General features: G+C 38.6%; 1 protein-coding gene across 2 annotated transcripts in view; it reads left to right on the forward strand.

The window, feature by feature from the left end:
- LOC126187956 (clavesin-1-like) overlaps nt 1-14,951 on the forward strand; it is a 280,773-nt gene that overhangs the window by 256,336 nt on the left and 9,486 nt on the right. For both annotated transcript variants that reach the window (XM_049929335.1, XM_049929336.1), the window contains exon 4: nt 3,086-3,335. In XM_049929335.1, coding sequence (XP_049785292.1) covers nt 3,086-3,335 — 250 coding nt within the window. The remainder of the gene's footprint in view (nt 1-3,085; nt 3,336-14,951) is intronic.

Below are 14,951 nucleotides of genomic sequence, written 5' to 3' on the forward strand. Positions count from 1 at the left end.
TGATTGATATCCTTTCAACCTGAATACTGATCTCACTCTTGAACCTCCTATTTTTTCATTGCTTATTTTATGTATAGACGGAACAGTAGGGGCGAAAGACTACGTCCCTGCCCTACACCATTTTCTATCCAGGAACATCGTCCTTGGTCTTAGTGGCTCATTGTTTCCGCTTGCATCCATTATCAACCGCTACGTCAGAATTCTCTCTCTCTCTCTCTGTTTTTATGTTTCCCAAAGCCAAACCGGTCGTCTCCTAACACATCCTCAATTATATTTTCCATTTTTATGTACATTACTGTTGTCAGCAGCTTGGATGTACGGGCCTTTAAGATGACTGTGCGATAATTCTGACATTTGTCAACTCTTTCAATCTTAGAAATTAGGTGGGTGATGGTTTTGCGAAAGACGGGGGATATATTATCAGTTGCGAAAGACGGGGGATACATCATCAGACTCACACATAATGCACCCCATCGTGAATAGTTATTTTGTTGCCACTCCACCCCAATTATTTCAGAAATTCTGATTGGATGTTATCTATCCCTTCTGCCTTATTTGATCTTAAGCTTTCCAAAGCAGTTCTAAATTCTGATTCTAGTAGTGGATCCTCTGTCTCTTAATTGTTGACTTCTGGTTCTTCTTTTATCACTTCATCAGACAAGTCTTCCTCCTCATGAAAGTCTTCAGTGTATTCTTTCCACCTATCCCCTCTCTCCTCTACATTTAGCAGTGGAAATGCCTTTGCAATCTTAATGTTAACACCCGTGCCTTTAATTTCACAGTATTTTGTTTTCACTTTGCAGTATACTGAAGCCGTTCTTCCGACAGTTATTTCTGTTTCGATTTCTTCACTTCTTTCATACAGCCGTTTTGCTTTAGCCTCCATGCAATTCGTACTGATTTCTTGCCTGTGTGATTTGTTTTTCTGTATTCCTGAGTGTCCTCCTTTCGTCGATCATTTGAAGTGATTCATCTATCATCCATTGTTTGTTCGCAGTTTCCCTCCTTGTTCGTATGGCTTTCTTTCCAATTTCTGTGAATACATGTTTGCCCTCAATAGCAGGACTGTGTAATGAGCTATTTATTATCGTAGTATCTCTAGCATCACAGTACTTAAAGTTTCTCTCTTCATTCCTCAGTATTTCCGTGTCCCATTACTTACACATTGATTCTACCTGAGTAGTCTCTTCAAACTTAAGCCTACTCCTCACCACTATTAAATTGTGATCTGATTGTGTGTCTGCTACTGGGTACTCCTTACATTCCAGTATCTGATTTTGGGATCTCTGCCTGACCATGATGTAATCTAACGGAAACTTCCATATGACCTGTAATGCTTCAGATTTTCATGTCGTGTCACCTCGAGAGGTGTTTTTGGGAGGAAGTGATTTGTTACTCGACTCCTGGTGGAATGTACACTCTGACAATATCAATTTTACGTACAGTGCTTCCTTCGCACCATCTGCCAATGGAGTTTGATGGTTCAAATGGCTCTGAGCACTGTGGGACTAACACCTGAAGTCATCAGTCCCCTAAAACTTGGAACTACCTAAACCTAACTAACCTAAGGACATCACACAACCATGCCTGAGGCAGGATTCAAACCTGCGACCTGAGGTGCCTAGAACCACTCGGCCTCAAAAGTTGGCAATGGGGTTCTGTCGCTTTCTAATCGAAACCGTGAGAACATGTGTCGCTGTGTATTTGGCCTTTCCTGTCTCTTCTGTTGTTTCGAACTGATAGTCCCAAATTGACGAATAATGGTCAGGAATTGGTCGGAGTTGTAACTATGAAGCTTCTTTAGTGGAGGATTTACAGAAGCTTAAGGTTCTTCCAATTAGTTCGGATTTGTTCTCCCCATTCCAGTAGAATTTCTTTTTTCGTTTTCCACTTTACATTGCTACGGATGCATGGGGTAAAGTGCTGTACCTGGAGGATAGTGTATGTAGGAACACATGATGTTTCCTGGTCAGTACTTAATTTTCGTGACCGATTTTGGAACCACATGAACAACCGCACGCAAGTGATCGCCATAAGGAGTTTCTGTCATTTTCTACTGTTCTTATTGTTGTGAGACCTTAGGTTGTGCTTTGCCCACTATTTGTAAATATTAAATGTTCTATATATTTAAGTATTATATAATATATGAAAGCTATTTCGAAGGTAGTGTAAATTCCTCAGTTAATGAGTCTTACGAGGAGTAAAATACTTCATATTTTTTTAAAACAGTTCGTCAGTCGTGCGCCATTTTGCACATTGGGACTAAAGGTCATTTTACAGTGAAATAAGTGATATTTGCTAATTAACTGAGTTTCTGTAATGTTTCAAGAAATTTCGGTCTCGAAAATGGAAATTTGTATTACTTGCCAACAGCGTGTATTTGAAAAATTTTTCAACATGTAACTGGTATTTGATAACAGTTCTTCTTAGTTGGATTTAACTTATTGATTATGGTCGTATAGTAGGATAATACTGTAGCGCATAGACTGTTAAATACAGTACTGACAAGATTATCTCGAATCCGAACGTTTTGTAATTAAAGTAGAATGTTAGTTCCTGGTAACAGTTTTTCACATTTGGAATGAACCATACTATTGCGGACTTGATTTTGCAATTTCAAAAAACCACTGCAGTCCACATAAAGTATATGCCATCATTTCAAAATGGAATTAGAATATTTATTAATTCTCTATTACAGGGCTGATTAAACACAGACCTCTACATGCAGGTATTTTATGGTTACTGGTCCACAGTAATTCTCCTCCATACCTTGTGGATCTGCTACTCCAGAAGTAATTCCCAGACTCCCATACTTAAGTTTTGAGAGTGGGTCTTGATTCGGATCTAGATACAGTAGCGGAACTCCGTCAGCAAAGATCCGAGTTTGTATACCAATCAGAGTCACGGTTTTAACATACCAGCATATTTCCAAGAGTGCACAGTCCGTAATAATGTGGAGGTTTCATTCTGGACGCATACTTTATTGTTTGTTCCCGTATTTCGTAAATTGTAACTTTATGTTGACCACATATATCATCCTCTTTCTCATATGCATGTATTAACAGGAGTATAATGTCTCCTGCAGCAAAATGATGACGCTGCCACGCCTCACAAAGGACGCATATCGCGTGCACGTCCTCACGGGAGTGGACGAAGACCCGACCAATATAATTTGGCCCACATATGGTAAGATAGTGTCCATCGGAATGGAAGTTATGTTGGTCGAAGACTACTCTCTTGGAGATGTTCTCATCGTCGACTTGGCCAATGTGAATGCCGGACACATCGTGCGTGCAGATATCAACCTCATCCACAACCTTGAAGTCTGCTACAAGGTAATTTTGAAAACCTATTCCATTCTGGTCTAACCGATTAAAAGTATAACATATATGGAATTTTACAGCACTAAAACTATTTACATCACTGGGAATCGAACATGAGTATAAAATTCTCTAATATGCTCTCCATATGAGTTTGCCACCCAGCATGAAAGTGGCAGGAAACGAACTCCCTACCACAGTAAAAGTTGCTGTACTAAGGTAGCGTGCTTTCAGCCTGTAACTGTCTGATCATAAGGCAATATATTACTAAAGTAAAAAGAATGTGGGCAACATGATGAATAACAAACAAACATCATTAACAAAATTACGAAAAATTAGTTGCTACTCAAAAAAAAGCAGAGATACTGAGTCACAGATAGGCACAACAGAAACAATGGCAGAAATTGAGATTTCGGCCAACATACGCAACTCACACACACATGATCACGGTCTCTGTCAGCTGAAGCCCGACTGTGAGTAGCAGTGGGTGACAAGACACACAGCTGGGTGATGGGGGTAAGGAGGAGGTTAGGGCAGGGGGGAGCGAGGCATATCACGGTACAGTTTTGTTTGCACGAGGAGGACAGAGGGTAGGGAAGCTAAGTACCTTTGGGAGATTATACGGAGGATTGAGGGAGCCAATAGCAGAAAAGAAGTAAAAAGACTGGGGGTGTATTGCTTGAATAAAGCGATGTGCAGTGCAGGAATGGAAACAAGGAAGGGGCTAGATGGATAATGACAATGACTAACGAAGCTTTAGGCATAGTACCATATACCGCAGGGTGAGTTCCCATCTGCAATTAAAAAAAGCACGTGTTGATGGGAAGCATGCAGATGGCACCGGCTGTGAAGCAGTCACTGAAATGAAGAACGTCATGTTGCGCAGCGTTCTCAGCAACAGGGTGGACCAGCTGCTTCTTGGCCAAAATTTATCAGTGGCCATTCATGAGGATAGACAGATTGTTGGTTGCCATGCCCACATAGAACGCAGTGTAGTAACTGCAGTTTAGCTAGTAGATCACATGTCAGGTACCCTGGCCTTTGATGGGATTACGCTCGTAACCATACTGGTGAAGGTAGTGGTGGGAGGATGTATGGGACAGCTCCTGTGTCTAGGTCTATTACAGAGATATGATCCAAGAGGCACACTGTTGTGTGCAAGAGCTATGTGGGAATGGATGATTTTGTGTAGGTTACGTGGGCGGCGAATTACCACCCGGAAAGGCATTTAGTAAAATAATATGTACATAAATAAGTGTTTAGCTTCAGTTTGATGAGCGTGGAAGCGACTTAAAACTTTTGAACTCTTCATCTAACTCAGTAAACTATGGCTGGGTAATGTAACTGTGGTTGAGTCTCGACTACTGTTGGCAGCACACCTAGCAACTGGATAAATTTTGCTACGCTCGGCGATGGTTGTGGCAACTGGTGGTGGTTTGCTGGTAAATGGAATTGGATCAGCTGGCTACCGAAACCATAACTGGTCGAATGAAGCTATGTTGCCACTCCCGATTTGGAGAGCATCGTAGCACATTAACTGCCAAACGGAAAATGTTAGTTCCAAATTGATGCATTAGTTTCCTAGGTTCAGTTTCACAAAAAATAAAAAAAATATATCAAAAGTTTTCGAGATTGCCACATGCTGTGTATCTACTAATGGAAACTAATTTCATTGGTAGGTAACAAATGTTGCTATATACACAACCTTTTCAAAGAGTCCCAAAAATGATTAGGTAAAGATTGTGCAGGTGATAGTGGTAATGATTCCTGAACTAAGTACTTGAGATAAGGAACTACTAAATATTTGTACTTTACAGCAACAGTTTAAGCTCATAGAAACGGTTCAGTGTGACGTCTGTTCTCCACAACCCGTATTTTACAGAAAGATTCCCGCAGTTAGTCAGATATCGTTTTTAGGCTGTAGTAGAGAGTGGACAAAATGGTACTGTTCGCAGTGTGAAAATTGGGAGGAAAGTATCTTTTTTTCTTTAATTTTCGTTTAGAAATCAATTCCTTAACACAGTAAATGTAGTGTACAGTGTACACTATACTCCTGAAGCAGGAAGTACAACAATGGCTCTATGAATCAAGCAAGGATTCCTTTTTGAAATTTCTAAAGAACACTTCCATGCAACATATTACACAGCATGATATCTCGATCATCTTGTCGCAGACAATCTGTAGCAATAAGACGAAAATGTTTAGTTTCTCATAACAATTTAGGTTAAATGTATGTACGTCCATGCTTTCGTCACATATCGTACTTTATACATGGTTGAAAATTTCTCAGTCATTCTCTATTCTTGGTTTAAAATTCTTCAGATTGCCTTCCATGCACGTCTTCACAGAATGCATCCTAATTATAACAATGTACTCTTACAGACTGTAGTATGAAGATACGCTAATGAAGGTGGAATTAACGTACCATTACTCCTGTACAAACGCTTTAATTTACTTAGTTACCTAATGAATTTACACAATGCACAATAATAACCGTCAGGACGTCTTAGTGCAAATAAATAAAGTATTAAACGATTTATATGTATATTAAGGTAATACTGTATATGTGCTGGACCACTTGTTGTTCCATGCCATGAGTAGTCATCAAGGCTATAGTTTCCCTTGCAGTCGTTCATGTTTACAAATTTAAACTAGCGTCGTGGGGTCCATCTTCTCTACAGGATCCTTCATCTTTCTTTCTCTTGTCTTCATCCAATTATTTATATCTTGTGTTTCACTCTCATCCCTTATAGATACATTCATTCTCAAGCTCCACATGTTTAATTCTTTGACCTGTCTTAGTACCTTCATTTCTATTGCTGTTAACTTTTCATTTGTCTGTTTCGTTTCCGGTCTAGTTTATGCTGAATATTTAATAACAAGACAATCCATCGCATTAACCATTTCTATTCTCCCCTCTGGTGTTATAAATTTGTTAGTCCACAGAGTCTTTTTTAAACAATCTGGCTAGACTTACTGCTTCTGTCACTTGGCTTTCCACTTCCAGGTTTGTCTTTATGGCTGGTGATGACAGTCCCTGGCCAATTAAAGCTCATCACTTTTTCAAGTGATACACCACCTACATCTACTTTACTGTGCTTCAGAAGTGTTCTTGAAGTTAGCATGTTGTTTTTGTTCTGGTCTTCAGTTCTGAGACTGGTTTGATGCAGCTCTGCATTTTACTCTGTCCTGTGCAACCTTCTTCATCTCCCAGTATCTACTGCAGCCTACATCCTTCTGAATCTGCTTGGTGTATTCATCTCTTGGTCTCCCTCTACGAATTTTACCCTCCACGCTGCGCTCCAATACTAAATTGGTGATCCCTCGATGTCTCAGAATATGTCCGACCAACCGATCCCTTCAAGTCAAGTTGTGCCACAAGCTCCTCTTCTCCCCAATTCTATTCAATACCTCCACATTAGTTATGTGATCTACCCATCTAATCTTCAGCATGCTTCTGTAGCGCCACATTTCGAAAGCTTCTATTCTCTTCTTGTCTGAACTATTTATCGGCCACGTTTCACTTCGGTACATGGCTACACTCCATAGAAATACTTTCAGAAACGACTTCCTGACATTTAAATCAATACTCGATGTTAACAAATTTTTATTCTTCAGAAACGCTTCCATTGCCATTGCCATTCTACATTTTATATCCTCTCTACTTCGACCATCATCAGTTATTTTGCTCCCCAAATAGCAAAACTCCTTTACTACTTTAAGTGTCTCATTTCCTAATCTAATTCCCTCAGCATTACCCGACTTAATTCGACAACATCCCATTATCCTCGTTTTGCTTTTGTTGATGTTTATCTTATATCCTCCTTTCAAGGCACTTCCATTCCGTTCAGCTGCTCTTCCAAGTCCTTTGCTGTCTCTGACAGAATTACAATGTCATCGGCAAACCTGAAAGTTTTTATTTCTTCTCCTTGGATTTTAATACCTACTCCGAACTTTTATTTTGTTTCCTTTCTGGCTTGCTCAATATAAAGATTGAATAACATCGTGGAGAGGCTACAACGCTGTCTCACTCCCTTCCCAAATACTGCCTCCCTTTCATACCCCTCGACTCTTTTAACTGCCATCTGGTTTCTGTACAAATTGTAAATAGCCTTTCGCTCCCTGTATTTTACCCCTGCCACCTTCAGAATTTGAAAGAGAGTATTCCAACCAATATAGTCAACAGCTTTCTCAAAGTCTACAAATGCTAGAATCGTAGGTTTCTCATTTCTTTATCTTTCTTCTAAGATAAGTCGTATGGTTAGCATTGCCTCTACGTAATCCAAACTGATCTTCCGCGAGGTCGGCCTCTATCAGTTTTTCCATTCGTCTGTAAAGAATTCGCGTTAGTATTTTGCAGCTGTGACTTATTAAACTGATAGTTCGGTAATTTTCACATCTGTCAACACCTGCTTTCTTTGGGATTGGAATTATTATACTCTTCTTGAAGTCTGTGGGTATTTCTCCTGTCTCATACATCTTGCTCGCCAGATGGTAGAGTTTTGTAAGGACTGGCTCTCCCTCCTCCGGAGGCCTTGTTTCGACTCAGGTCTTTCAGTGCTCTGTCAAACTCTTCACGCAGTATCATATCTCCCATTTCATCTTCATCTACATCCTCTTCCATTTTCATAATATTGTCCTCAAGTACATCGCCCTTGTATAGACCCTCTATATACTTCTTCCACCTTTCTGCCTTCCCTTCTTTGATTAGAACTGGGTTTCCATCAAAGCTCTTGATATTCATACAAGTGGTTCTCCTTTCTCCAAAGGTCTCTCTAATTTTCCTGTAGGCAGTATCTATCTTACCCTTAGTGAGATAAGCCTCTACATCCTTAAATTTGTCCTCTAGCCATCCTGTCAATTGTTCCCTTATGCTCTCCCTGAAACTTTGTACAACCTCTGCTTCTTTCAGTTTATCCAGGTACCATCTCCTTAAAGTCCCACCTTTTTGCAGTTTCTTCAGTTTTAATCTACAGTCCATAACAATAGATTGTGGTCAGAGTACACATCTGCCCTGGAAATGTCTTACAATTTAAAACCTGGTTCCTAAATCTCTGTCCTACCATTATATAATTTGTCAGATACCTTCTATTATCTCCAGAGTTCTTCCATGTATAAAACCTTCTTTCATGATTCTTGAACCAATTGTTAGCTATGATTAAGTTATGCTTTGCGTAAAATTCTACCAGGCGGCTTCCTCTTTCATTTCTTAGCCCCAATCCATATTCACCTATTATGTTTCCCTCTGTACCTTTTCCTACTCTCGAATTCCAGTCACCCATGATTATTAAATGTTCGTCTCCCTTCACTACCTGAATAATTTCTTTTATCTCCTCATACATTTCATCAATTTCTTCGCCATCTGCAGAGCTAGTTTGCATATAAACTTGTACTACTGTAGTAGGTGTGGGCTTCATATCTATCTTGGCCACAATAATGCGTTCACTATGCTGTTGCAGTAGCTTACTCGTACTCCTATTTTTTTTATTCATTATTAAACTTACTCCTGCATTACCCTTATTTGATTTTTTATTTATAACCTTGTATTCACCTGACCAAAAGTCTGGTTCCTCCTGCCACCGAACTTCACTAATTCCCATTATATCTAACTTTAACCTATCCATTTCCCTTATTAAATTTTCTAACCTACCTGGCCGATTAAGGGATCGGACATTCCACGCTCCGATCCGTAGAACGCCAGTATTCTTTCTCCTGATAACGACGTCCTCTTGAGTAGTCCCCCCCCCCCCCCCCCCCCCAGAGATCCGAATGGGTGACTATTTTACCTCCGGAATACTTTACCCAAGAGGACGCCATCATCATTTAATCATACAATAAAGCTGCATGCCCTTGGGAAAAAATTACGGCTGTAGTTTCCCCTTGCTTTCAGCCGTTCGCAATACCAGAACAGCATGGCCATTTTGGTTAGTGTTACAAGGCCAGATCAGCCAATCATCCAGCTGTTTTATTGGAATGGTGAACTCACTTTTCTAAATTATTCTCATTATTTGCTTTTAGTAAAGCATCGTTAACTTCACTGATATGTACCATTTTGTTTCCTGTTCTATATCCTGATTTATTTCCTCTAGCATCTGTGATGTTCCATTAATATGGTGATCAGGGTTAGGATTAATAAGTGTGCTTGACTAATTCCTTTATCTACTATAATTTCATCCATGTCCTTCGCGTGTTTTAATTATAATATTTTACTATTATTTGTGTAATTACATAATTATATCAATATAATTGTATATAATGTAATTATAATATAATTAATTATTAATTTTGTAATTTTCACTTCCTTATAAACAAAGTTAGGCTTATATCCTTATTTCTAATCCTACGAAATGCTTTTGGCAAGGCAATAAAGCATACATAGGCTGGGTTATTTGACTATGTATTCCTCCACAGCCTGTCTGAGCGAAAATGTGCTAATTTTTTTCCTGAATTCTTGTTAGTCTTCTGCTTTTTCTTCCATATATCATTCTGTATTCTGTCTTTAATTACTGAAGTTAACAGTTTTAAGGTGATATCAGACAGGGTAATTCCCAGTAATTCTTTAACACATTTTACCTCCTTTTTATAAACATAGAGTTTGTAATACTTCCTCTCCATCCTCTTGGTATCGCACCATCATCGATAATACTGTTAAATAAAGCATTAAGTTGTTGATATAATACTTTCCCTCCCCCCCCCCCCAATATTGTTTTGCCATCTGTCCATGGAGATTTTCACTTTTAATGCCTTGTTATGGAAGAGCATGTTTTGTCCATTAAGTAGTCTCTTTGGTTGTCGCTTTTTGTGTGTTTCTGTGTTCTTTGAAGTTTCATTTTCGTTATGTCCTTATATTACAGTTTAAAATAGTACTCCCACACACTTTGCTAACATACTGTACCCAAATGCATTAATTAATATCCTTCTTTCTCTTCAGGTGTAGCTACCATATTTTCTTGTGTATTGCTTAAAAGTTGTCAAACTTCATTGTACCTGACCATCGACTGTTTTTTTATGCTCAGTGCTACCGGCTTCGATCAGTGGACGCTTATCAAGCCGAATCGAAGCATAACTTGCTTGTCAGTACAAATCTGAGGCAATCAACTTCAATGTAGGTAGAAAAATATAGCTTCTGTTGCAATAAGTAATGCCCAAAAGACACAGATATGAAGGAGAAGCACACAAGACAATCATCAATTTCAAACTGAAGAAAAATGTGATATTATCATTCCTTATCATTTGTGTATCACTCCTACTAACCGTCTTTCATTTTTCAAATACCTGATTTCGCAATATTGTGAATGGTCATACGCTTTGTGTAATCGTATCAACTTGGACTAATTTTATGAGTGCTTCTTGCTTCTGAATAGATGATTCCTCAACACCTCTGCTAAACCAAGGTGCTCTGTATGTAGTAATGCCTCCTGTATCGTTTATTCTTTTCGTACCTAAAGCACGCATGGTACCTCTTATTTATTTAATCTAAGGCTTTTCAATCAAGCATCCTGTTCGTCTGGACAGGTCATTCTCTTTGCCTTTTGTAAATATACACCAGTATCTCCGTTGTGTACGAAGTCATATACAACAGTTTTTATGGTAAATCGTTAGATCTCTCTAAATTGTGTATGTTTATCCGCAACAGGACCTACTTCTCCTACTCTCGACAGTAAATATTTGGCCTTTTGTTGGGTAAGAAAGGGGGTAATGTACATAATTCTTCATTTGCCGAACATTTACTTACTTCAGACCATTCGCCAAGAGCATTAGAAAAACAGTACATTTACGTAAAGAAATAAAAAGCTGGAAACTGAATTTTTTTAGAACGTGAAATTTACAAACATCTGGTTAAGAGAGCTGGTAACACTTTGAACGATCAGTTTCAACTCACGATAAACCCTTCCTGATGGATTTAAACAACTGCTCAAGCGTCACATAATCCGTTTTTACCGATCTCCGCTAACACCACTGAATGTACAGTTTTCCTCAAAATATTTCTGTATCACTGTTGAGCGACTGACATTTCATGTTGCTGGGTTTCATTCTTCGAGGTCTTTTCAACTTATGTCCGTACAGTTGGTATTCCAAAAATGGTATTGGTACAGTTAAGCAGAATGTTCTCATTTTTTTATGTTGTGATGTAACTGTATCCATTTTATATTTTCCTCCACCCTTCTGTAATAGAAAGAATTTGTTGTAATAGATTTGTTAATTTCTATACACTAAATCAACTTGCATTATCACTCTACTACATAAATGATTTAGACACAGTTTTATATTTAACGTATACCTCTAAAAATATTACATGTATTATTATTCTTCTGTAAGAGATTGTCATATTGCTTTAATGTAAGAGTAAAATTATGTTACCTATCACCAGCAAGACGCAGTGCTTACGCGCATGTATATAGAGCCCACTGCTTTTCTATTATCCTTGGCGGAAATTTTTTAGTGCCTTTGTTTTCCCTTATTTTCACTTCTTTCCCCGTACATTTTTAACAGTGGTCTCTTGAAAATAGAACTCTAGATTTTGTGCACTGAATTTATGTACAGTATTACTCTGTCAGTAAATGTATTACAAATTTTACACGCAATGAATACCAGTAAATTTATTGCATTTTTAGTAGCGTTGTATAGGAAATTTCATTCTTTCCTCAACGTAAAATGCTGTTATTTAACACAAGAAAGGCACAGTTCTTATACGCTCGGATTTAGCATCCTCTGCAGATCAGTTTTTCCTGGTCGCTTGAGCATGTATATTTGAACAGTTCGCCTTTGTCTCTGGTACGGTGTATGCTTGAACTATACAAATATTGTATCCTTTGGCTCCCGTTATAATTTTACGTTGACAATAGCCTTTACCAGTGGGCAAATACATTTGTGCTTTTTTTCTGACGTTCTCTGAATGTGATCTGTCTTCAGCCTTGGCATGTGATGTTTCTGGTTTTTATATCAATTTTGTATTATACGAGAGCCGCTCGGCCTCAGCTAATTTAATTTACCTCCATGTGACGTAACAACTGAGTATATTTTTCTGTTATCAATATTCTGTTATGTATGTAAAAACAATTTTTGTAACCGATTATATACATATTTAGTGCAGAATCCTTCTGAAGAAAATACTTTTTCAAATATTGAATCTTAGATCAAGGGCGAATAAACCTTTTGCATTGCAACTAGGTGGCTGATTTTTTTCAGCCTTTCGGCTGTTTTGTGTTGACATATTCCTCGTCTGTCCTCAACCTTCCTTGATTTCCCAGTAGCTAATCCCGACTGTTATAAAAGCCACCATTTCTTTTCTATGTTACGATCTTTGCGCACCAAGGATGACAGGTATATTTGGAGCAGATATAAAATTTGATTTAGACTGCAGAGTTGACACAGGATCTGCAAGCATCATTTTATAAGGCGATTAACATTGTTTGTAAAATAATAGCAGGATGACAGAACAGTCCAGAATATAGTGACAGCAATGCTTGGATCCATGGAGTGGCTAAAATCAAGACGATCTAGTGACCAGGCAGACAGAGCAACTGCATCGCCGCAATCACAGACACCGGCGCTAGGGTCTCCGCAACTGCCAACACGAGTCCTTGTGCGCGGACCATGGAGGGAACGGTTTGCTGTGGGAGGCGATGTAAGCCAGCTGCGAGTCCTCAGGGCCTCAGTTCTCAGAGCACCTGACAAAAGCAGCATGTCTGATTGCCGAAATATTGTGCCCTTTAGACACTATGGATTGGCTGTATAGTCGTAGACTATTCGATCAACACATACGTCGTGAGAAACTAAAGAATGACACAATAATAAGATTTTCCAAGTACCTTTTATACGTTTTTTTATGCAACTTGGCTCGCAGAATATGATTGAGTATATGAAACGTAAAATTTCTCATTTCTCTTCGTATATAATCAGTTATGGTAATTGGGACTGCTCTTCAAAATAAATTGTTACAATAGTTTCTTCCGTTCATTTGCGTCTTCTTTTGCTAATGGCGCATTATCAATTTCTGTACACACTCGATTATTGTTAAACGAGAGAGAAATCTCAGGACACATCGGTCATATCAGACACAATTTTTCGCTTACTCATCAGAAAGGAGAACGTAAGAAGGTAGGCAACCACGTGCATACTATCGTCTCTCTGGATAACATTTTCTCAATCCGTGATCATTCATCGAAATATTATTTGACATTATATTAAAAACTTGACGAATGTAATTCCTACCCGCAGTAAAATGTGAAAAAAAAATTAGAGGTCAGGATGGCATCGGTGCAACGAGAGCTGTGTAAGATTCCAACACCGCCGCAACACTTACAGTCCACATTAGACCACTTTACGCTTCTCAAATGGTCGCTTATGACGCTGGAACATGTGGGCCCGTAAATAAAGTGGAGTACGTATGAGGACTAATCATAAAGTTTTAATTATAATATCGCAAAACTAAAGTTACGTAATTAATTTCGTGTCTGTTTATAGTTACATGTCTACAGTTCGAATATACAGTGCAATTCCCTCCTCATAGTAACGCAGCACTCTGCTAGAGGCGACAAAGAGAATGGCCGAAACTGGCTACTCCAGGTGTGTGCTGCGGAGGTGTGCTGTTGAGTTTCACTGTGGACCACGACATGTGCACGCAGTAAGGAAAAAATTAGTTAGACAACTTTATTTTTTCTAGGTGAAAATCAAAACAGCGTGGCTAACGCTCGTCCGTCAAGAAAAAACTTTAGCGTAAATGGTTCTTTTGCCTTTCTTTTCTTGCGAGTTTGTATTCCGTATCACGGCGTAGAAGTTACTGTCATCTTAAGTTCAAAGTAATTAGCTGTACTGTGTTTTTTACTGTTTCCGAATTTATTTCACATAAAAACAGTCGTTTTAAGTATACTCCCTCCTCTGCGTTCTTTCTTTTACGAATATTTATTATATACACGCCTAGCGCAGATGACAATTGTTGTTCTGCGGACTACTAATTCACTATAGCTACTCAATTCATTGCTTCAGCTATACTTTGTCTTGTACTGCTCCTAATCATGTTGATTTATCTTTTCCCATTTCTCTCCAGTCTTTCATTATTTCATCAATTGTTTTGTTTTGTGCAATACCGTAATTTTCAGCCTCTCAACTGGTTCCCACTAGTGCTCCTGTCCTCTCCTCTCTCTCATTCTTGCTGTATGCCACTAGCCATCTCACCTATCTTAATATTCTCAATTGTCCACCATTCTCGTAGTTGTGCTCTAAGTTACTGATGTATGAATCGTTATAAGCTCGTTAACTTTATCTCAGCAGAGCTGTTTCCTTGAAACTGTTGCAGCATCTTGAGCCATCCTCGATCCACCCCTTTATGTAGCACATCTCTTTTTTCCTTATCAAACAATCCTCTTAAGTAAATGAGTTTGTAGGTGCTGTCGAGTTTCACTAACACAGTTTCAGTTCTTCCAGTATTACCTGTCTTTCTTAACTATTTAACATTACTATTTAAAACTAACATTCAGACCAGTCAATATTACACTCCGCTCAACTCCATTACTACTTCTTCTACATCCACTTTGTATTCAGCTGTTAATATTATATTATTTGTGTAAACCATTCATTGTTTTCGTTTAGTAGCAACCCCCGAAATTATTTTTGCATCAACATTTGTAA

The sequence above is a fragment of the Schistocerca cancellata genome, chromosome 5, assembly GCF_023864275.1.
Source record: "Schistocerca cancellata isolate TAMUIC-IGC-003103 chromosome 5, iqSchCanc2.1, whole genome shotgun sequence".
Lineage (NCBI taxonomy): Eukaryota > Metazoa > Arthropoda > Insecta > Orthoptera > Acrididae > Schistocerca > Schistocerca cancellata.